At 40.4% G+C, this 22,715-nt stretch overlaps 1 protein-coding gene across 4 annotated transcripts; it reads right to left on the bottom strand.

Annotated features, from left to right (window-relative positions):
* Nucleotides 1-310: 310 nt before the first annotated feature.
* LOC133608119 (ester hydrolase C11orf54 homolog) lies at nt 311-16,000 on the bottom strand. Of its 4 annotated transcripts, XM_061963344.2 has the most exons (10): nt 9,501-9,758; nt 8,999-9,145; nt 8,828-8,926; nt 4,232-4,305; nt 4,052-4,153; nt 1,891-1,972; nt 1,796-1,809; nt 1,548-1,697; nt 1,356-1,472; nt 311-978 (listed from the first exon to the last, which is right to left on the bottom strand). In XM_061963344.2, the coding sequence occupies exons 2-10, from the start codon at nt 9,063-9,065 to the stop codon at nt 805-807; spliced, it is 879 nt and encodes a 292-aa protein (XP_061819328.1). In that variant the 5' UTR covers nt 9,066-9,145; nt 9,501-9,758; the 3' UTR covers nt 311-804. The 4 variants fall into 4 exon arrangements, with proteins under 4 accessions (XP_061819328.1, XP_061819327.1, XP_061819325.1 ...); XM_061963343.2 differs by lacking the exon at nt 9,501-9,758 and adding an exon at nt 15,929-16,000 and having other exon boundaries at nt 1,796-1,972; XM_061963341.2 differs by having other exon boundaries at nt 1,796-1,972; nt 9,501-9,753.
* Between the last annotated feature and the right edge of the window lie 6,715 nt (nt 16,001-22,715).

Raw genomic sequence — 22,715 nt, 5'->3', positions numbered from 1 at the left:
CGTACCTGTGGATGACCGTTAAATTGATCTGCCAGCTGGACCTTGACAAGTACGTCTCTGGAAACTCCTCTCTGCTGTAGCGGGGCAGCTTGGCCTTTCCTCCTGGCTATGACGTCTCCTTAGTCCTAGGTGGCGACGGTGCAGTGTTGGAGGAGATGGTCTACATTGCATTCTTCTCATGGTGATCTTCGGGGTGGAGACTACAATATCATCATAGTCATTGACTGGAAATATGTTTTAGATACATTAAGACTATTTATCTACTAAATAATCATAAAATAAACAATACTTGAACAAAGAGATAACCCAGTTTGAGCCAGACCAATTTATTTTCATTGAATTTATATTCTAGAAAATGTGTTTTTATTCCTCATGTTTTTTGCTGAGTACAAAGGTTTACTTACACAAAATGTTTGGCTAAATATTGTCTATGTGCGCAATATTGACTTTCTTGTTTAGACAGATGAATGCTTTATTCATCTCCAAGAGATATGAACAAAAAAATAGTTCCTGTACATGTAGAGTGAAACCCAGGCCCCCTGGGTTAATGCCAGGATCTTAACTGCTAGACAATATGGGATTTAGACAAATTGATTGGTATAATTGTCAATAATCATTCTATTTTGGCATGCCTTTTTTGACAGGAATGAGAAACTACACCTTTATTCAATATCTGTAAATATTTTCAATATGTAAAGTCAAATTAATGAGTATTACAGTAACTGCTATTTGTGTGGTACTGTACTTTTGTAATTGAGTGATTGAATAGCACTGTAAGTAGTAGTTGAGTTTCTGTTTTTGTTTTCAATCTCTTCCCACTGTATGTGTCTCTTTAGGTCTGTCGATGCGGTAAACAAACTCTGCAGGCATGAAGTAGCCCAGGTACTCCACACTGTCAGGTGTGGTGTCGATGTAGTAGTGGCCACCTTCTCCATGGTGGCTGAAGCAGTGTGTGTGCTCCACACGTAGGTCCAGTCCCTTCATTCAAAGCACAAAATACACAGCAACTCCAGTTTAAAACAAAGTAGCTTTGTTCATACTCAGTCATCATTCTCAGCAGGATATTTGTATGAATAGTTTTGGTTTAGGAGTCACGCTGGGAGTCTCTCCTGATCCTGGTCAGGAATCAAACCTATGCCCTCTGCCATGTTAGGCAGAAACGTGTACCACTACACCACCTCGGATTATGCAATATCATTATGATGAAAAAACATCTGAACGTGGCGTGAATGAATGATGAGTTCTCACTGTGAAGCGCTTTGAGTGTCTAGAAAAGCTTTATATAAATCTAATCCATTACTTCAGGTATTATTAATAAGACTTGTAATGACAGAATGTTATTGATGCTTACTCACATGGTCCTTTGATACAAGCACAGACTGGCAGATGAGGGGGGCGTTCACCTCAAAGTGCTTCAGCCAGTTGTTGACCGCTTCATCGGTGTCCAGTGGACAGCCGGAGAACTCTCTGGGCTATCAGCATGACATCATTACTACACCTATATATTTACAGTTGTTGCGTAATGCTTTCTGACATCTAATATTCACCATGATGTGGATTTTGGCTTTCCCCTTCTGGATGATGAAGGTGCCCCCCAGGGCAAGGCTTTTATCAGGGTACTCCACTTCCAGAGTCTTTCTCAAGGCCGTCACTATGCTGTAGGCTCCTGTTCTCTTCTTGGCATGTACCTCAATGACCTGAGGGAGAGGAGAGGCAGCCTTGTCAGTTTGCTCTAGTAAGTGGGCTCATGATGAAGCATCAGTTTATTTTAATGAGCTGTTAAAAGTCTCATTACCTTTCCCGGCTTCCCTTCACAAGCGTAAAGATTCCCGAGCAGAGCAAAGTTACAGTCTGAGAATTTGTCGCTGTATCTTTCTTGCAGACACTGACCATCCGCTGGATTGATGGAGGAGAAGTAGCTGCTGTTCACTGCAGGTCTTCCTTCTGATTCAGTTAGAACTAGAGGTATTAGCTGTGGAAATATTAATAATGTCAACATCGTTTACATTTTAAAAGTGTGTTAAGCAGGAAGCTATGTTGTTTTAAGTAAATTGATCTTTGCTATTTCAATATTAATGGTTATACGTTGGTGCTGTTTTGTTCTGCACTTGAATGCCATGTGTGTGATCTATAGCATTGTCATTGAAGAAAGCGTTTACATAATACTTCAGTAAAACCTCCATTTTCAAATGTAATTGGTTTTTGAACATGGTCCGTAAATTTAAAAGTTTGTATAGTGCATCCGAGTTCCTCATGAGAAACAATGTAAACATGAATAATGGGTTCCGGTCTTGACAAAAGTTCATATTTTGGTGAAGGTTTGTACACTTAGAACACAATATAAAGTGCTATACCGTACTGTATATCAAACAGACTTAACAACTTTCGATGTAATAACAAAGTTAAATCAACAACAACAAGCTGCTCTGCCAAAATGCACACACACAGAAGTCACTCTGGTGTCCTCTCACAAACAAAATCACAAAATCGTTTACTTTAACAACCACTGCTACAACAGTAAAATGCACCCATATTCACAACGGCACAGAACTGATGAGAAAGAAGCAGACAAAAGAAGACAGAACGGGAGGGGGGGGGAAGGGGAAGCTGTGTCTGCGTGTTTGTGCTTTGCAAGAGCGAGGGGCCGTGCTGGAACGAGAGAAGAGATACTGTCTTCTCCTCCGCTGTGATATAATACTGTTCAGGCATCTTTTCCCAGAAAAGACCGGCTTCATCAAAATTGAAAGTTGATGTGGTTACCTACTGTGCTATGATCATGCTTGTGAGTACCATGAATGTACTCCTTGCAAATAGTCTTTTCTTTTTTTTTTAGTTTAGAGCAGTGGTTCTCAAATGGGGGTACGCGTACCCTGGGGGTACTTGAAGGTATGCCAAGGGGTACGTGAGATTTTTTTTAAATATTCTAAAAATAGCAACAATTCAAAAATCCTTTATAAATATATTTATTGAATAATACTTCAACAAAATATGAATGTAAGTTCATAAACTCAGTGAAGCACAAGCTCAGGTTTCTCACTTAAATGTCTGTCAAAAAGAACTGTGAAAAGAAATGCAACAATGCAATATTCAGTGTTGACAGCTAGATTTTTTGTGGACATGTTCCATAAATATTGATGTTAAAAATTTCTTTTTTTGTGAAGAAATGTTTAGAATTAAGTTCATGAATCCAGATGGATCTCTATTACAATCCCCAAAGAGAGCACTTTAAGTTGATGATTACTTCTATGTGTAGAAATCTTTATTTAGAATTGAATCACTTGTTTATTTTTCAACAAGTTTTTAGTTATTTTCATATCTTTTTTTCCAAATAGTTCAAGAAAGACCACTACAAATGAGCAATATTTTGCACTGTTATACAATTTAATAAATCATAAACTGATGACATAGTGCTGTATTTTACTTCTTTATCTATTTGTTTCAACCAAAAATGCTTTGCTCTGATTAGGGGTTACTTGAATTAAAAAAATGTTCACAGGGGGTACATCACTGAAAAAAGGTTGAGAACCACTGGTTTAGAGCGATATCCTCCTTCTTTACGCTGGTCTGTTGAGTTTTTGGGACTCTTACAGAGTTAGCAAAATGGATTAAAATAGTCAAAATGCTGGTGTGTTGAGACGTGCAGCAAGTCAAGTGGATGGCTCCGCCTCCGCAACAATGTTTTGCCCTGCTCTCTTGCCAGCAGGTGCCTGAATGAAGCGTTCGTCCACCAGAGACATGGTTCGCACACAGAGGCATATTTGGTTTGATCTGAAAGTTCCTTAATCGAAAAGTTTGCATAGAGAAGGGTTTGTAAATTGAGGTTCCGCTGTACTAAGTTACAGTATATAAGTAGTGGCCCCTGCTTATTCACTCCGTCAGTTTGAGGGTCCTTGACCTGGAAAAGGTTGAAGACTCTTGATCTGTAACACTATACCTCATTAGGGTCATGACTGATGCCTATATTTTGCAACATTTAGATATACTTTTCTGAAAAAGGATTACCTATATGTGTCTTTTGACAAGTTAATATTAGTTAGGTAGAAAGGCATACCTCTGCGTTCATTCCCACGACTCTGGAAGGAACAGCTCCTGCCCCTAGAAAGAACGCACCTGGTAGCTCCACCTCCTTTGATATTGCATTCAAGTCATACTCCTTCAAAGAGGATAAGACATAACATCATGATAATATGAACATTATACTGCTCTCAAAGTGACGTGTTGCAAAAATGACCTTATGCCTTTGAACCACAGGTACCAGGTAGGGTACTCCTCCCACATCTGTGACGCGAGGACTTCCACACAAACCTCAAAGATGAAGAATATGGCAAAATAACACAGGCCTGCAAACTGACATGCAACATATGGATTAGGGCTGCAACAACTAATCGATTAAAATCGATTATAAAAATAGTTGGCGATTCATTTAGTCATCGATTCGTTGGATCTATGCTATGCGCATGCGCAGAGGCAATTTTTTTTTTTCCTTTTTTTTTTTATAAACCTTTATTTATAAACTGCAACATGTACAAACAGCTGAGAAACAATAATCAAAATAAGTATGGTGCCAGTATGCTGTTTTTTTTCAATAAAATACTGGAAAGGATAGAAATGTAGTTTGTCTCTTTTATTCGATTATTAATCGATTAATCAGAGTAATAATCAACAGATTAATCGATTATCAAATTAATTGTTAGTTGCAGCCCTAATATGGATTTATGGGAATTCTTGATTTTCCAAATTGTCAGTTATACATTTGCATACAGAAGTTTACAAGAACATATTTTAGGTTAATAATTTCACGGTGGCCAACAAGAGCAAAACTCGCAGCAAAGTCCAACCGGCTATCAGACAATTGCCAAATACCACATACATAAAACCAAATGGCATGTATTTATCTATTAATGTATACATATTATAATATCAATTAATGAAAATTTCATAAATTATCATTAAAGTTTTGAATTGTACTCTTTCAAATTAAATATCAGTTATACACTGTACCCCTCTATTATTTTGTATCATTTGGAATATTATGTTTACATGTGGTATTTATTGTTTATTGATTTTCCAGTTGGAAAAAAAAAAAATCTAATGGTCACAATACAAACCAAGCCCACTTTGTTACGATCACAACCTGAGATAATACTTTTAATACAATTTAACACAAAACAAACAAAAAGGCAATTAAAATCTGCAGCCCATACAATAAATAACCCAGTGATTCTCAAACTGTGGTACGCGGGCTCTATTTATAGACTTGAGGTACGCTTAATTAAATATTCAAACACTGTGTTACTGTTCAAAGTGTGTGTCATGTTACAGTGGCCATACATATTAAATATACTTGTTGAATAAAACCTCTGACTTTTTTTTAAATGAATATTTAGGTCTACAACCTTAATGTATTTTGATTTCCCGACACATATTCTTTCTCATGCACATACGTCTTTTTCTCACACACAACATTTCTCATTCAACGTCAGTAATCTTTCAGGCACTGTGAATTTACAAACATTTGTGAACTCTGAACATGACCGTACACATTAACACCAGCATGTCGTTATTTTACATTAGTTTTTTTAATCAGTTTTGTTTATTAACAATGACATGTCCCGAACGGACAAATATTGTTGCAAATAATCACATCCTCTGCCGCTACTCGTTCAGAAGTTGCACAGTCCATCGTCACAAAGGTTTATAAGTAAAATGTCCATTAAAAGTAACCTGATGATTGTGAATGATTAGTTCCAGTGTATACATAGATGTCCATGTTGTGGTTCAGTGGTTGTATTATATAGTCATTCTTCACAGGAAGGAAATACACAGCATCTAGTCTGAAGTTGTTCCTTCTGAAGACACTGCCCCTTAGTGTTTTGGAAGAGAATTACAAGTTTGGCACCACCCCCCACGGAAGAACTATAAATCAAACAGTACGACGCGAGAGTATATTCCAGCCTTTACACAAGTTACAGGACGCAAGAGTATTGCTAGTATTACGTCACGTGACTTCTTCCTGAAGGTGAAAACCAGTGGTGATCAAACAAGCCAAGTTGGTTATGTTGTGCAGGAAGCAGCGAGCAAGCTATCTGAGTATGCAATGGGCCTAGATCTTCCTGCAAAAGCAGATACAAGCCAAATAATCCAACTATGCAATAGAATAGATCCCTATACTTTATGAAAAAAAAAAAACATTTTCCAGTGATATCAAGGTTTATCCATCAGTGGAGTTCCCAGATATATCGAACTATCTTAAGCTACGACATCATTCTACAAGACAAAACAGATAAAAACTTGGAAAAACATGGAGGCCTACAACTTCTTTGTGTGTGGCTGGGTCAAGGAAATTGGTAACAAGACTAATAAATCATGCATCCCTTTTGTTTGGTTACGGTCACATTTCATGATTTAACTTTACGTCTCGTGAGGACACGTCCATGTAAACACTCAAAAACTGCCACAACATGACTGCATATCTAATTAACAAACTAACAATTACTGAACCATCACATCATATCATGTGTTATCACACATTTGTGTACAAAATAAACAAGTAGTGTAGACATAGAAGTGCCTAACCTGACAAAGTAACATTGACTCTGACTTTCTGATTTCTGTTTGTTAAAAATTAAAATTAAAATAATATCAAAATAATACTTCAATGGCAAATACTAATCAAGTAAAGTATATTAAAAATGTATCAAACAAAGATTCAACGAATTGGTCACTGCAAATTTGTGCGTTCTTCGACTCTGCTCCCTTGGACTGGAGTTCGTGCCGCTTTTTGTCGTCGTTTTTCGTAAAATATTTTGGCTCTTTTCTGGCATTTTTCTTCAAGAAACGCTAAATGGCGCCTAGTACCCATTGAGACCAAACATTGCTTGACCACCAAGCAATTCAATGAGCCGTAGGTGACGTCATTAAAATCCTAGCAATACACCAGGGTCCAAACCCATGCATTACTGTAATTTTCTTTGCTTTGTTTCATTTAAAACATGTTTCTATTTATCTTATTTTTTTCTTGTTTGGTGTTTACTGTCTTCTGTTTAGTCTATGTACCGTGCATTTATTTGTGTTTGACAAACTGTATAATATTGGACATACATTTGCATTTTGTATCATGAAATTAGGAAGTTAGCCAGGCTACAAAACGCACCAGACCCAAGATAATCCCTCTTAAATACAAACCCTGTTTCCATATGAGTTGGGAAATTGTGTTAGATGTAAATATAAACGGAATACAATGATTTGCAAATCCTTTTCAACCCATATTCAGTTGAATATGCTACAAAGACAACATATTTGATGTTCAAACTGATAAACATTTTTTTTTTTTTGCAAATAATCATTAACTTTAGAATTTAATGCCAGCAACACGTGACAAAGAAGTTGGGAAAGGTGGCAATAAATACTGATAAAGTTGAGGAATGCTCATTAAACACTTATTTGGAACATCCCACAGGCGTGCAGGCTAATTGGGAACAGGTGGGTGCCATGATTGGGTATAAAAACAGCTTCCCAAAAAATGCTCAGTCTTTCACAAGAAAGGATGGGGCGAGTTACACCCCTTTGTCCACAACTGCGTGAGCAAATAGTCAAACAGTTTAAGAACAACGTTTCTCAAAGTGCAATTGCAAGAAATTTAGGGATTTCAACATCTACGGTCCATAATATCATCAAACGGTTAGAGAATCTGGAGAAATCACTCCACGTAAGCGGCATGGCCGGAATCCAACATTGAATGACCTTGACCTTCGATCCCTCAGACGGCACTGTATCAAAAACCGACATCAATCTCTAAAGGATATCACCACATGGGCTCAGGAACACTTCAGAAAACCCCTGTCACTAAATACAGTTTGTCGCTACATCTGTAAGTGCAAGTTAAAGCTCTACTATGCAAAGCGAAAGCCATTTATCAACAACATCCAGAAACGCCGCCGGCTTCTCTGGGCCCGAGATCATCTAAGATGGACTCATGCAAAGTGGAAAAGTGTTCTGTGGTCTGACAAGTCCACATTTCAAATTGTTTTTGGAAATATTCGACATCGAGTCATCCGGACTAAAGGGGAAGCGAACCATCCAGACTGTTATCGACGCAAAGTTGAAAAGCCAGCATCTTTGATGGTATGGGGGTGCATTAGTGCCCAAGGCATGGGTAACTTACACATCTGTGAAGGCACCATTAATGCTGAAAGGTACATACAGGTTTTGGAACAACATATGCTGCCATCTAAGCACCGTCTTTTTCATGGACGCCCCTGCTTATTTCAGCAAGACAATGCCAAGCTACATTCAGCATGTGTTACAACTGCGTGGCTTTATAAAAAAAGAGTGCGGGTACTTTCCTTGTCCCCCTGCAGTCCAGACCTGTCTCCCATCGAAAATGTGTGGCGCATTATGAAGCGTAAAATACGACAGCGGAGACACCGGACTGTTGAGTGACTGAAGCTCTACATAAAACAAGAATGGGAAATAATTCCACTTTTAAAGCTTCAACAATTAGTTTCCTCAGTTCCCAATCGTTTATTGAGTGTTGTTAAAAGAAAAGGTGATGTAACACAGTGGTGAACATGTCCTTTCCCAACTACTTTGGCACGTGTTGCAGCCATGAAATTCTAAGTTAATTATTATTTGCAAAAAAAAAAAAAGTTTATGAGTTTGAACATCAAATATCTTGTCTTTGTAGTGCATTCAATTGAATATGGGTTGAAAAGGATTGGAAAATCATTGTAATCCGTTTATATTTACATCTAACACAATTTCCCTACTCATAGGGAAACGGGGTTTGTATTTAAGACGTAATATTTCCAAGTACAGCATTCGTTACCTTTAACAGGAAAGTAGAAGGGCTCCTTGGTAAGGTCGGGACATTCCACAACACTCACTGTAACTTCTGCAAAGTTATCTTCCAGTCCTTTTTTTAACACTGCAAAACATTTGTCACTCTCACATGATCAAAGCCTCTTACAGTAGTATGCGTTACAAATTCTGTTCTTACCAGTAGTTAGTTCCTCCAGGTCAGGGACGTGCAGCTGAACCTTTTCAGTTTTGCTAATAGCTGACATGACTGTGCTTCACTGTACCAAAGTGCAAGTTTGGCTCCCAGGCAGGAAAAGTGCACAAATCGGCGCCTGCAATGGTCCTCCTGTGTGTGCACAGTCCAAGAGTAAACAAGGTTAGGAGAGTTCCCAGTCTCGTCAGTGGTTCGTTGCCTACACAAGTTCTGGCTTACATTTGAACCACAAGTCGCCCAATAAATGTATCGTTGATATAATTTGTTTGTCACAATATTAACTGTTCAGTGTGGCGTAAAGTAAGTGTATTAAGGAAATAAACACACAAAAAATTAGGACTTTGTAATGGGTCACGTCGTCACGTGAGGGCGCTTATGGACGATGTAAATGTACACAAATTAAAAAGACAAAAACACTAACTTATACATACATAAATCACTGAATACGAACATATATTACACATATGTTGATGGACATTTCGTCTACCTGCAACAAAGAAGCAGACGTCTGGGGTTCGTCCTAATGTTGTGTCGTTCGCGAACGATTCGTTCGAACGAACGAATCTTTTGAGTGAACGTACTGAACCGAATCACTTCATGAACTGATTCGTTCCTTTCTCAGTTCAGTTGAGCTCCGCCGCGACCATGCCGGTATGAGTGGAACTGGCGCATTCTGTGACGTCGGCGAACGACGCAGCCAGCTACTCATCATGGGGGCGGGGGGAGGGACTGAGCGAACGATTCGTTCACCGCGGATTAACGACCTGAATCACTCAGTGAACGACAACGCTCTCGCTCTCTGCTCTGCTTGCCCCAATGCCGCGAGTGATTCTCCTCCCGTCGCGGGGATATGTTTCATGCCATTGGCATCCGCTCTCCATTCATTCTCCAAACTAACGGCTAATGTTGACTCAAGCCACATGAAAACAAACACCGTCCCCATTATCTCAACACATAAAGTTATGAGAGTAGAGGAGACCATACTTGCCAACCCTCCCGGATTTTCCGGGAGACTCCCGAAATTCAGCGCCTCTCCCGAAAACCTCCCGGGACAAATTTTCTCCCGAAAATCTCCCGAAATTCAGGCGGAGCTGGAGGGGGCGTGGCCTCCAGCTCCATGCGGACCGAGTCCGCTTTCCCACAATATAAAGAACGTCTACAGTAAAGCAGTCCGTCTGCCGTAAACAGCAAAGTTGTGACACTCTTAAACAGGACAATACTGCCAACTAGTGCATTTGATGAAAGCACTTTTGTGCGTGCCACACAGCAATGCATAATTAGAGAGGGTGTTCAGCATGGTTAGAAAGATAGTGACAGAGAATAGAACAAGGATGGACAATTCAACCCTTAACTCAACAATGAGTAGATGAGTGTTATGTGTGTGTATATGTGTAAATAAATGAACACTGAAATTCAAGTATTTCTTATATATATATATATATATATATATATATATATGTATATATATATATATATATATATATATATATAGCTAGAATTCACTGAAAGTCAATTATTTCTTTTATATATATATATATATATATATATATATATATATATATATATATATATATATGTCTTAATAAGGTTATCCAAAAAATAGTGCTCGATACCGTAGTAGAGCGCAATATATGTATGTGTGGGAAAAAAATCACAAGACTATTTCATCTCTACAGGCCTGTTTCATGAGGGGGGGTACCCTCAATCATCAGGAGATTTTAATGGGAGCATTCGCATACCATGGTTTATATAGGGCACAGAGTGGGTGGGTACAGGCTGGTGTAGGGGCGTGGTGATTGGCTCATGTGTTACCTAGGAGGTGTTTCCGTCTATGGCGGCATGCTGTTACAATTTCGCTGCGCTTGTTGAGGGATGACAGGTCTGGACGGTAAATAATAAACAGTTTCTCTTTCAAGCATAGGTTGCATCTTTTATTACCACTATTGTAAGGTGTGCTGGATGCAAGAATTTGCCATGTTATTGAATATTCAACATTATTGTCTTTGAGGTCCCAAATGTGTTTGCTGAGTTCTGTGGTATTTCGCAGGTTTTTGTTCCTGAAAGAAGCCTTGTGATTGTTCCATCTGGTTTTGAATTCTCCCTCGGTTAATCCTACATATGTGTCGGATGTGTTAATGTCCTTGCGTATTACCTTAGATTGGTAGACAACTGATGTTTGTAAGCACCCCCCGTTGAGAGGGCAATCAGGTTTCTTTCGACAGTTACAGCCTTTGTTGGTTTTGGAGTCGCTCTGTCTGGGGGCCGACGGCTCATTTGCAATTGTTTTGTTGTGGTTTGAGATGATTTGTCGTATATTGTTCATGCAGCTGTAGCTCAATTTAATGTTGTTCTTGTTGAATACTTTTCTTAGGGTGTTGTCTTTGGGAAAGTGTTTGTCAATCAGATTGAGGAATTTGTGTCCAATGTTAGTTGAGACGTTTTTGCTGTATGGGGGGTTGTACCAGATGATGTCGTTTCGTTTTCTGTTCTTTTTTGGCTGGTTTCCTGGCGTGGGTTCATAGGTGAGGGTGAAATTGTATCCGCTTTCATCAAGGGCTTTTTGGTACAGGGGGGTTGTTTTGTCAAATTCAGCTTTGCTAGATGACAGCATCGATAGCCTTTTATTGATTCCGGTAGGTATTCTTTTCGTGGTGGTGGGTGGGTGGTTGCTGTCATGGTGCACGTATTGGAGTGTTGTGTTGGGTTTCGTGAATGGTTGGTAGCTGTTATTTCTCAGGTTGAAAGTGACGTCAAGGAAGTTGACGGTTTGCTTGTTGGCTTCAATCGTGATCCGTAGGCCGTTCTCTTTGAAAATTTGGCATATGCCCTTCTTGGTATTCTCGCTGCTCCTTGGCGAGGCGCGACACACTGCCAGTCCGTCATCACGGTAAATACCAAGGTTCAGATTGAGGCTAGCGAGCTGGGAGAGGAGGAAACTCCCAACGAGTTCACACGTTTCTGCTCCGTCAAAACTTCCCATAGTGACGTCAAATGTTGCATTGTTCTTTTTTTGCCATGGTGTACTGTTGTGGATGAGAATGGAGTTTTTTGCGTGGATGATGATGTTTCTTTCGTTGCCTGTGATTGAGTCGTAGTCTGAGGCGAAGTCTAGTGCTTGAGTCAGTAGGTCTTGCGTGATGGAAGGGTAAAATTCCTCGATATCAAAGGAGATAAAGTTGTGCTGTTGTTTGTCTTGGATGTTGTTGAACCATTTGATTACTGCTGCTGTATTTCTCCATGGGTTGAGTGGTGTTTTGGCCTTGATTTTTGTGTTGACTCTGTCCAGGATTATTTTGCTGATTTTTCCTATTTCAGATTTAGTTGGGTTTATTAGTCGGCATGTTGGGTTATTTGCGAAGTTGGGTTTGTGGTCCTTCAATGTGATGAAGGCTTCCTTGTTGGCTGTGGCGTCCACCCTGTCCTCAATGTCCAGTTCAGCCGCGATCCTTTTATTTTCCAGGTGGATGTTCTGTAAGGTGTTGGGTTGCGCTTTTTTGTATGATTTGGCCATTGGTTGAGTGGTGTTTTGTCCTTGATTTTTGTGTTGACTCTGTCCAGGATTATTTTGCTGATTTTTCCTATTTCAGATTTAGTTGGGTTTATTAGTCGGCATGTTGGGTTATTTGCGAAGTTGGGTTTGTGGTCCTTCAATGTGATGAAGGCTTCCTTGTTGGCTGTGGTGAAAATAAAAGGATCGCGGCTGAACTGGACATTGAGGACAGGGTGGACGCCACAGCCAACAAGGAAGCCTTCATCACATTGAAGGACCACAAACCCAACTTCGCAAATAACCCAACATGCCGACTAATAAACCCAACTAAATCTGAAATAGGAAAAATCAGCAAAATAATCCTGGACAGAGTCAACACAAAAATCAAGGACAAAACACCACTCAACCAATGGAGAAATACAGCAGCAGTAATCAAATGGTTCAACAACATCCAAGACAAACAACAGCACAACTTTATCTCCTTTGATATCGAGGAATTTTACCCTTCCATCACGCAAGACCTACTGACTCAAGCACTAGACTTCGCCTCAGACTACGACTCAATCACAGGCAACGAAAGAAACATCATCATCCACGCAAAAAACTCCATTCTCATCCACAACAGTACACCATGGCAAAAAAAGAACAATGCAACATTTGACGTCACTATGGGAAGTTTTGACGGAGCAGAAACGTGTGAACTCGTTGGGAGTTTCCTCCTCTCCCAGCTCGCTAGCCTCAATCTGAACCTTGGTATTTACCGTGATGACGGACTGGCAGTGTGTCGCGCCTCGCGAAGGAGCAGCGAGAATACCAAGAAGCGCATATGCCAAATTTTCAAAGAGAACGGCCTACGGATCACGATTGAAGCCAACAAGCAAACCGTCAACTTCCTTGACGTCACTTTCAACCTGAGAAATAACAGCTACCAACCATTCACGAAACCCAACACAACACTCCAATACGTGCACCATGACAGCAACCACCCACCCACCACCACGAAAAGAATACCTACCGGAATCAATAAAAGGCTATCGATGCTGTCATCTAGCAAAGCTGAATTTGACCAAGCAACCCCCCCGTACCAAAAAGCCCTTGATGAAAGCGGATACAATTTCACCCTCACCTATGAACCCACGCCAGGAAACCAGCCAAAAAAGAACAGAAAACGAAACGACATCATCTGGTACAACCCCCCATACAGCAAAAACGTCTCAACTAACATTGGACACAAATTCCTCAATCTGATTGACAAACACTTTCCCAAAGACAACACCCTAAGAAAAGTATTCAACAAGAACAACATTAAATTGAGCTACAGCTGCATGAACAATATACGACAAATCATCTCAAACCACAACAAAACAATTGCAAATGAGCCGTCGGCCCCCAGACAGAGCGACTCCAAAACCAACAAAGGCTGTAACTGTCGAAAGAAACCTGATTGCCCTCTCAACGGGGGGTGCTTACAAACATCAGTTGTCTACCAATCTAAGGTAATACGCAAGGACATTAACACATCCGACACATATGTAGGATTAACCGAGGGAGAATTCAAAACCAGATGGAACAATCACAAGGCTTCTTTCAGGAACAAAAACCTGCGAAATACCACAGAACTCAGCAAACACATTTGGGACCTCAAAGACAATAATGTTGAATATTCAATAACATGGCAAATTCTTGCATCCAGCACACCTTACAATAGTGGTAATAAAAGATGCAACCTATGCTTGAAAGAGAAACTGTTTATTATTTACCGTCCAGACCTGTCATCCCTCAACAAGCGCAGCGAAATTGTAACAGCATGCCGCCATAGACGGAAACACCTCCTAGGTAACACATGAGCCAATCACCACGCCCCTACACCAGCCTGTACCCACCCACTCTGTGCCCTATATAAACCATGGTATGCGAATGCTCCCATTAAAATCTCCTGATGATTGAGGGTACCCCCCCTCATGAAACAGGCCTGTAGAGATGAAATAGTCTTGTGATTTTTTTCCCACACATACATATATTGCGCTCTACTACGGTATCGAGCACTATTTTTTGGATAACCTTATTAAGACATATATATATATATATATATATATATATATATATATATATATATATGAAATACTTGACTTGGTGAATTCTAGCTGTAAATATACTCCTCCCCTCTTAACCACGCCCCCGCCCCACCCCCCACCTCCCGAAATTGGAGGTCTCAAGGTTGGCAAGTATGGAGGAGACAGAAAGAAAGTCAGTGCAGGGCAAGGCTGAGCAGCAGCGACGCGAGGGGGAGGGGCGGGGGGTAAAGTGTAGGGCAGGCTGTTTGAGAAGATTTAAAATAAAAATAATAACTAATGTATGTACACATACACAGGCTATTACACAGTTATTGTAACAAAAATAATCGGCTCAGCTCATCCAAAGTCAGCCAGCTTGTATTTTTGAATGCAAATCAGTAGGGGCAAGATCTTTGGACGAAAATACCTTGAAAGAGAACATAATGTGCAAGAACAATCTTTCCTTTGTTTGACACTTTTGCTGTGTGTGTGTGTTTAGTTTCTTGATTTTTATATTATTTAAGCTATTTATTTTCTTTTTTATTGCATATTTAAGTTGATATTTCCATTTTTATATTTCTAAATGTAAGCTACAGAAATTTTAGTTTTAATGTTGGCATTTCTGGCACCTGGTTTAATATTTGTTTTGTTTTATTTTAGGTAGCCTATTTATTTTCTTTTTGTTTGCACATTTAAGTTGATATTTTCTTTGTTATATTTTTAAACGTAGGCTACAGAACATTTAGTTTTTATGTTGGCATTTCTGGCTCTTAATTTATTTGTTTTATTTTGAAGGTATTTATTTTCTTTTTGTTTGCATATTTAAGTTTACATTTTCTTTGCTACAGAACATTTACTTTTTATGTTGGCATTTGTTAAGGGTTTCTTAATTTAATATTTGTTTTTGCACTAAACAAACAGGCAGGCCCGGCCCTAACCAATCTGGCGTAATATTGTAACAAATAATATTTCTATTAAATAGGCTTTACTTTGCATTTTAATTAACGTGGGATTATTTTTTGTATTTAGAAATAATAGTAACAACTTTTTTCTTTTTTTTCTTTTTCTCCAACATTTGTGGCACTGGCATGGCGCCCCCTGATGGACGGCGCCCTTAGCATTTGCCTATACGGCCTATGCCACGGGCCGGCCCTGCAAACAGGCCTATTTATTTAACTGTTGATTGCAAGCATTTTAGTAGGCTATAACTATTTTTTTTATTTCCCACTTTTATTTCTTTCTTACTTTCATTTCAGTGCAATAAAACATATTTAACAACAGGACTCGCGACCCCCGCGACCCCAAAGGGAATAAGCGGTAGAAAATGGATGGATGGATGGACTCGCGAACCTACTGACAAAGAGAACTGACTGTGTAGCGGAGGAGGACGTCACATTGAGGCTCTCGTTCAGTCACTGTGCGCGTCGTTCATTGGGTGCTGAGGGCTTGTGTCGTTCGCGAACTGACACACACCGAGATCTGCCGCTGGGGAAGCTGTTACTGACTGACTCGTGATTCGCCGACCTGCACACAGAACTGCTGCTGCAGAAGTGATTCAGGTTCACGTACTGAACTGTGCTGACTGTGGCGCTGTGTCAGTCACTCACTGCTGTAATGATAGTGTTTGACCACATGGTGGTAGTAAGTCTACAAATGACTAGGAACCAATATATAGTATGTGTCAGGTAGGACTCTTGAGAGAGGTACACACCTTGTACGCACGAGTGTTGAAGTAGCGTTTGTAATATGTGATCGTGATTAAAAGACAGTTCTGCAAGTCATCCAACGATGTGTTATTTAAAACAATAACATAACATGGTACCAGGAGTGAACGAAAATTGAAGTGGTGTATTGTGAAAAGCGACATGGATTTGAAGCCACCTGAAAAGCTGAAGCTAAGTGGAAATGTCGACAGCAATTGGCGCACCTTCAAGCAGCAGTTCCAGCTGTACATGGCGGCTATGGCACTGCAGGATAAGCCGGATGCAAGGAAGGTAGCGTTACTGCTTACAATAGCAGGCCCACATGCCATTGAAGTTTACAACACTTTTGTGTTTGATAATCCAGATGAAAAAAACAAGTTGGATGTTGTCATTGAAAAGTTTGATGCTCATTGCTCTCCCAAGAAGAATGAGACATATGAAAGATGTGTGTTCCGTTCAAGAGTGCAAGCTCATGGAGAAAGTTTTGACAGTTTTGTGACTGATTTGAGGCTGAAAGCACAAACTTGCAACTTTGCTACACTGAAGGACTCTATGATAAGGGATCAGATTGTATGTGGCATAGAAGACAAAAAAGTCAGAGAAAGGCTGTTGAGAGAGACAGAATTGTCGTTGGAGAATGCCATTAAAATTTGTCATGCAGCAGAATTGTCACAGATGCACGTGAAGACGTTTGGTGAAATGGCGTCCACCGCAGCCATCAGCGTGGGAGGCGACAATGTGCATGTCGTGTCAAGGGGATGGAAGTCACAGCCTGCACAGCAGAAGAGTGACGTCATGTTCCAATGCAAGCGCTGTGGATCGCAGCACAAGCCAAAGCAGTGTCCAGCATTTGGTAAGCAGTGTTCCAAATGCTATGGAAAAAATCACTTTGCCAAACAATGTTTTGCTAAAGGAAAACCATGCGCTAAAAAGGAAAAATCTGTCAATGTAGTAGAGGACACTGATCTGGGTGAAACATTCTTTGTTGGCCTAGTGAACAGTGAAAATAAAACTGAAGAAGTAGTCAATGCTGTTGAAAAAGACAAGTGGATTGCACCGCTACAAATAAATGGAACTCGAGTTAACATGAAACTAGATACTGGTGCAAAGGCAAATTTGATCAACATGTCAGACATCAAGGAATTGAGAGAAAAACCGAAAATCCACAAAACAACAGTTGTACTGAAAGACTACAATGGTCGTAGCATTGACAGTCTGGGCACATGCAAATTGAGAGTCACTGTAAAAGGAAAAGTGCACTACCTGCTATTTTCAGTTGTCACTGAAGAACGCGAGTCAATATTGGGTGACAAAGCATGTGAAGTTTTAGGACTGGTGAAAAGAGTGTATCTTGTGAACACAGATGTGAGCGCTCAAAAAATTGAAACTGATTCAATAGTGCAGAACTACGCTGGTGTGTTCACTGGTTTTGGTGCTTTACCTTTTACATACAAAATACAGCTTAAAGAGCAGGCACGTCCAGTTGTCCATGCAGCGCGAAGAGTTCCAGCAGCACTTAAAGAGCGTCTCAAAAAGGAACTGGACCGGATGACAACACTGGGTGTAATAAAGAAAATCGAGGAACCAACAGATTGGGTAAACTCCATGGTCTGTGTGAAAAAGAAAAATGGCGATCTAAGAATATGCATGGATCCAAAAGACTTGAATGAAAACATAAAACGTGAGCACTACCAAATACCAAAACGTGAAGAAATAGCCAGTGAGATGGCTGGGGCAAAATATTTCTCAAAATTGGATGCGTCAAATGGCTTTTGGCAAATCAAACTAGACGAAAACAGTAGCAAATACTGCACTTTCAACACGCCTTTTGGTCGCTACTGCTTCCAACGCCTACCATTTGGGATCAAATCTGCATCAGAAATATTCCATAGAGCAATGGAACATATCATTGAAGGCTTGGAAGGCGTGCGAGCGTACATCGACGACATTGCTGTGTGGGGAAGAACAGCAAAAGAACACAACGAAAGGCTGACCAAAGTGTTGGAAAAAGTACAACAATATGGACTCAAATTAAACAAAAAGAAGTGTCAGTTTGGAGTGTCAGAGATAATTTTTCTGGGAGACAAGCTCAGTGCACATGGCGTTCAACCTGATGATGAAAAAATACACGCCATACAAAGAATGCCGAGTCCCACAGACAAGACAGGTGTACAGCGTATATTGGGCGTGGTCAACTATATTGGCAAATTCATCCCAAACCTTGCTGTGAAAACATCCTGCATTCGTGAACTCCTTCACAATGACACAGAGTTCAAGTGGACGTCCAGGCACGAGAATGAGTGGCAGAGACTGAAGGAAACACTCACTACTGCACCTGTGCTGACGTTCTTTGACCCTACAAAGAAAACAAAGGTGTCAACAGATGCTTCAAAAGATGGACTGGGTGGAGTTTTACTACAGGCTGATGATGAACACTGGAAACCAGTAGCCTATGCATCACGATCCATGACACAGGCTGAATGTAGGTATGCTCAAATAGAAAAGGAATGTCTAGGGTTAGCATATGGCCTGCAGAGCTTCCACAACTATGTTTATGGTCTCCCTACCTTCACTGTAGAAACAGACCATCGCCCACTAGTTTCCATCATCAAGAAAAACTTGAATGACATGACACCACGAATACAACGTTTCATGATGAAGATGCAGCCATATGATTTTCAGCTCATCTACACACCTGGAAAGCACTTGATACTGGCTGATGCACTCTCAAGAGCACCCATGAAAAACAGCGTCAGTGCTACTGAAGAGGATGTACAAAACCATGTGAATATGGTGTCAGCTACACTTCCAGTGTCAGACATAAAATCACAACAAATCGCTGAGGAAACGGCAAAAGATGAAGAGTTGCAGCGTGTTATTACCAACATGCAGAATGGATGGCCTCCACGTTCCAGCCCACGGTTCTTCCATGTTAGAGGTGAACTAAGTGTTGTGGATGGACTTTTACTGAAGCGAAACCGAATAGTCATTCCACAAACATTGAGGCAGGATATACTACAAAGAATCCATGAAGGTCATCTAGGGATTGAAAAGTGCAAGAGACGAGCACGCGACACTGTATACTGGCCTGGAATCAACAAAGACATTGACAACATGATTGGTAGATGTGCAACATGTCAAAAATACAGAAACAAACAAACCAAAGAACCCATGATATTGCCTGAAGTTCTTACTGCACCATGGCAGAAAGTGGGAATGGACTTGTTTTATTTGAAGGGCAAAGAGTATGTTGTTGTAATTGACTACTATTCTAATTTCCCTGAAATGGCTTTGCTATCAAGCACATCATCAAACTGTGTGATCACGCATGTCAAATCTATATTTGCTAGACATGGTATACCGCATACTGTGGTGAGTGACAATGGACCATGTTTCAACAGTAAAGAGTGGCAGCAATTTGCAAAACACTATGATTTCAGACACGTGACGTCAAGCCCTCTGTACGCACAGTCAAATGGAAAGGCTGAGAAAGGAGTACATATTCTCAAACAAGTTTTGAAGAAAGCAGTGGATAGTAACTCTGATCCATACCTAGCACTACTTAGCTACAGAGCGACACCTCTTGAGTGTGGCTTGTCACCCTCTGAACTACTGATGAACAGAAAGCTTCGTACTACGCTACCAAGTATGTCTACACCAACGCAGAGTCAAAAAGTACAACAGAAGCTAAAGCAACAAAAGCTAAAGCAGAAGTCGTTTTATGACAAAGCAGCCAAATCGCTCCCATCACTATCACCAAGTGACACAGTGAGAATTGAAGGTCCTGATGGTTGGAAAACCAAAGCTACTGTTCTTCAAGAAACATCACCACGATCATATACTGTGAGGAGTGAAGGACAGATACTACGTCGCAATCGTCGCAGTTTGCTGAGGGTTCCAGAGACTGTTCCAAACCAAGAAACAGCCGAGTCCGAGGTTTCATCTACACCGACTGTTTCAAACCAAGCAACAGCTGAGTCCGAGGTTTCATCTACACCTACTGACTGTGAAACAATGCCAATGCAGCACATGAATGAAGATGTGACTGACGATCCTGAACCTGTGTTGAGAAGATCTACAAGGCAGATCAAGAAACCTGTGAATGATGACTACGTGTATTATTGAACTCGTATAATATCAAACTGATTGACAAGCTAAAGAGTTCATGTTTTAAAAAAATATTTTAAATGTTTTCTAATACTGTGGTGCATGGATAGTTTTTGAAAATATTGCATATTCATGTGGTCAAGATAGAAAAACAAGTTATTTGTTTAATACATGACATGGTATTAGCAATGGGTGCTTAGTTTAGAAAGAGGGATGTAATGATAGTGTTTGACCACATGGTGGTAGTAAGTCTACAAATGACTAGGAACCAATATATAGTATGTGTCAGGTAGGACTCTTGAGAGAGGTACACACCTTGTACGCACGAGTGTTGAAGTAGCGTTTGTAATATGTGATCGTGATTAAAAGACAGTTCTGCAAGTCATCCAACGATGTGTTATTTAAAACAATAACATAACAACTGCCTGGTGTACTGCATGCACAGAGCTGTGTAGGGACTCGCGTTCACCCTATAGGCGAGGGCGGACCTACGTCACTTCCGGTTGCTATGGCTCTAAGAACCCGTATGTAGCTCAGTTGCCCGGATGTCGGCCCTGCTGCACTGTACTACGCACCCCCCCCCTCTTTTTTTTGGAACGAATCAATTTAAGGAACTGATTCTAGTGATTCAGTACAGTCAAAAGAACTGCCGATCCCATCACTAGTTCGTCCACATTCTCATCACCTACTGACTACTTCTTCTACCTTGGCTTCAGCGAGTGCTGCGGGAAATACAGCGCTCTCTGCTGGCAAAAACCATCATTACAATATAGTGTGGCAAAATAGACATCAATCAATCAATCAATGTTTATTTATATAGCCCTAAATCACAAGTGTCTCAAAGGGCTGCACAAGCCACAACGACATTCTCGGTACAGAGCACACATAAGGGCAAGGAAAAACTCACCCCAGTGGGACGTCGATGTGAATGACTATGAGAAACCTTGGAGAGGACCGCATATGTGGGTAACCATAAACCTTATGTGTACTGCTAGAAAATGACCTCAAGTATATAAAAAAAATAGGGGCAACTTTTGTCATGTTTCAATGTACATTATAAATATAAATAAACATTGTCCGTGTTGACGTTTATGTGCATTTTATACAGCCTTTTTCATTTCGAAATAGCATAATATACACATACTGTGTACATGTATTATAGTGCATCTGGAAAATGTTCACAGCACTTCACTTTTTCCACATTTTATGTTACAGCTTAATTCCAAAATGTTGGTCCTCACAATTGTACACACAATAGCCCCTAATGAGAATGTGAACTATTTTTTTTTTTAGCTTTTTGCAAATGTATTAAAAATGAAATACTAAGAAATCACATGTATACGTAGGTCTTCACAGCCTTTGCTCAATACTTTGCTGCAGGTGCAATTACAGCCTCAAGTCTTTTTGAATATGATGCCACAAGCTTGGCACACCTATCGTTGGGCAGTTTCGCCCATTCCTGTTTGTAGAACCTCTCACGCTCCATCAGGTTGGATGGGAAGCCATTTTCAAATCTCTCCAGAGATGTTCAATCGGATTCAAGTCTGGACTCTGGCTGGGCCACTCAGTTGTCCGAAAGCCGTTTTGATATCTTGGCTGTGTGCTTATGGTCCTTGACCTGCTGAAAGATGAACCGTCGCCCCAGTCTGAGTTGAAGAGTGCTCTGGAGCAGGTTTTCATCCAGGTTGTCTCTGTACATTGCTGCATTCATCCTTCCCTCTATCCTGACTCGTCTCCCAGTTCCCCATCCCCACAGCATGATGCTACCACCATCATGCTTCACTGTTAGGATGGTATTGGCCTCATTTCCTCCAAACATGACACCAGGCATTCACATCAAAGAGTTCAATCATTGTCTTATCGGACCCAAGAATTTTGTTTCTAAAGGGTCTGAGAGTCTTTCAGGTGCATTTTGGCAAACTTTTACTAAGGCATGGCTTCCGTCTGGCCACTATATAATACCGGATTGGTGAAATGCTGCAGATATGGTTTTCCTTCTGGGATGTTCTCTCTTCACAGAGGAATGCTGTAGCTCTGACAGAGTGACCATCGGGTTCTTGGTCACCTTCCTGACTAGGACCCTTCTCCCCCGATCGCTCAGGTTAGACGGCCTGAAAACAGTGAAGCACTATAGGGTTACATAAAAATCTTGATCAAGGTCTACCGACAAGAACCCTACATGAATTAGGAAACAGTTTGTATTTTCTCAGCCCATAGTAAATCCTTAAAATACAATTAAACCAAGAAAATATATTGCAACATTGTAAACATTTTCAAAAAGGCAAAAAACTGTTGAAACGTTGACAGTGATAAAACAGTTGTACCTCAACTTACGAGCTTATTGGTGA

The sequence above is a fragment of the Nerophis lumbriciformis genome, linkage group LG09 (assembly GCF_033978685.3).
Source record: "Nerophis lumbriciformis linkage group LG09, RoL_Nlum_v2.1, whole genome shotgun sequence".
Classification (NCBI taxonomy): domain Eukaryota; kingdom Metazoa; phylum Chordata; class Actinopteri; order Syngnathiformes; family Syngnathidae; genus Nerophis; species Nerophis lumbriciformis.
Note: the sequence above shows the minus strand (reverse complement) of the source record. Positions and strands in the feature narration are given on the sequence as shown.

Excerpts from the sequence above, each read along its gene's own strand:
- LOC133608119 (XM_061963343.2), bottom strand. The coding sequence starts at position 9,065 with ATGTCAGCTATTAGCAAAACTGAAAAGGTTCAGCTGCACGTCCCTGAC. Across the intron at positions 8,927-8,998 it reads CCTGGAGGAACTAACTACTG|TGTTAAAAAAAGGACTGGAA; the intron begins GTAAGAACAGAA and ends AATGTTTTGCAG. Across the intron at positions 4,306-8,827 it reads CTTCTACTTTCCTGTTAAAG|GTTTGTGTGGAAGTCCTCGC; the intron begins GTAACGAATGCT and ends TTCATCTTTGAG.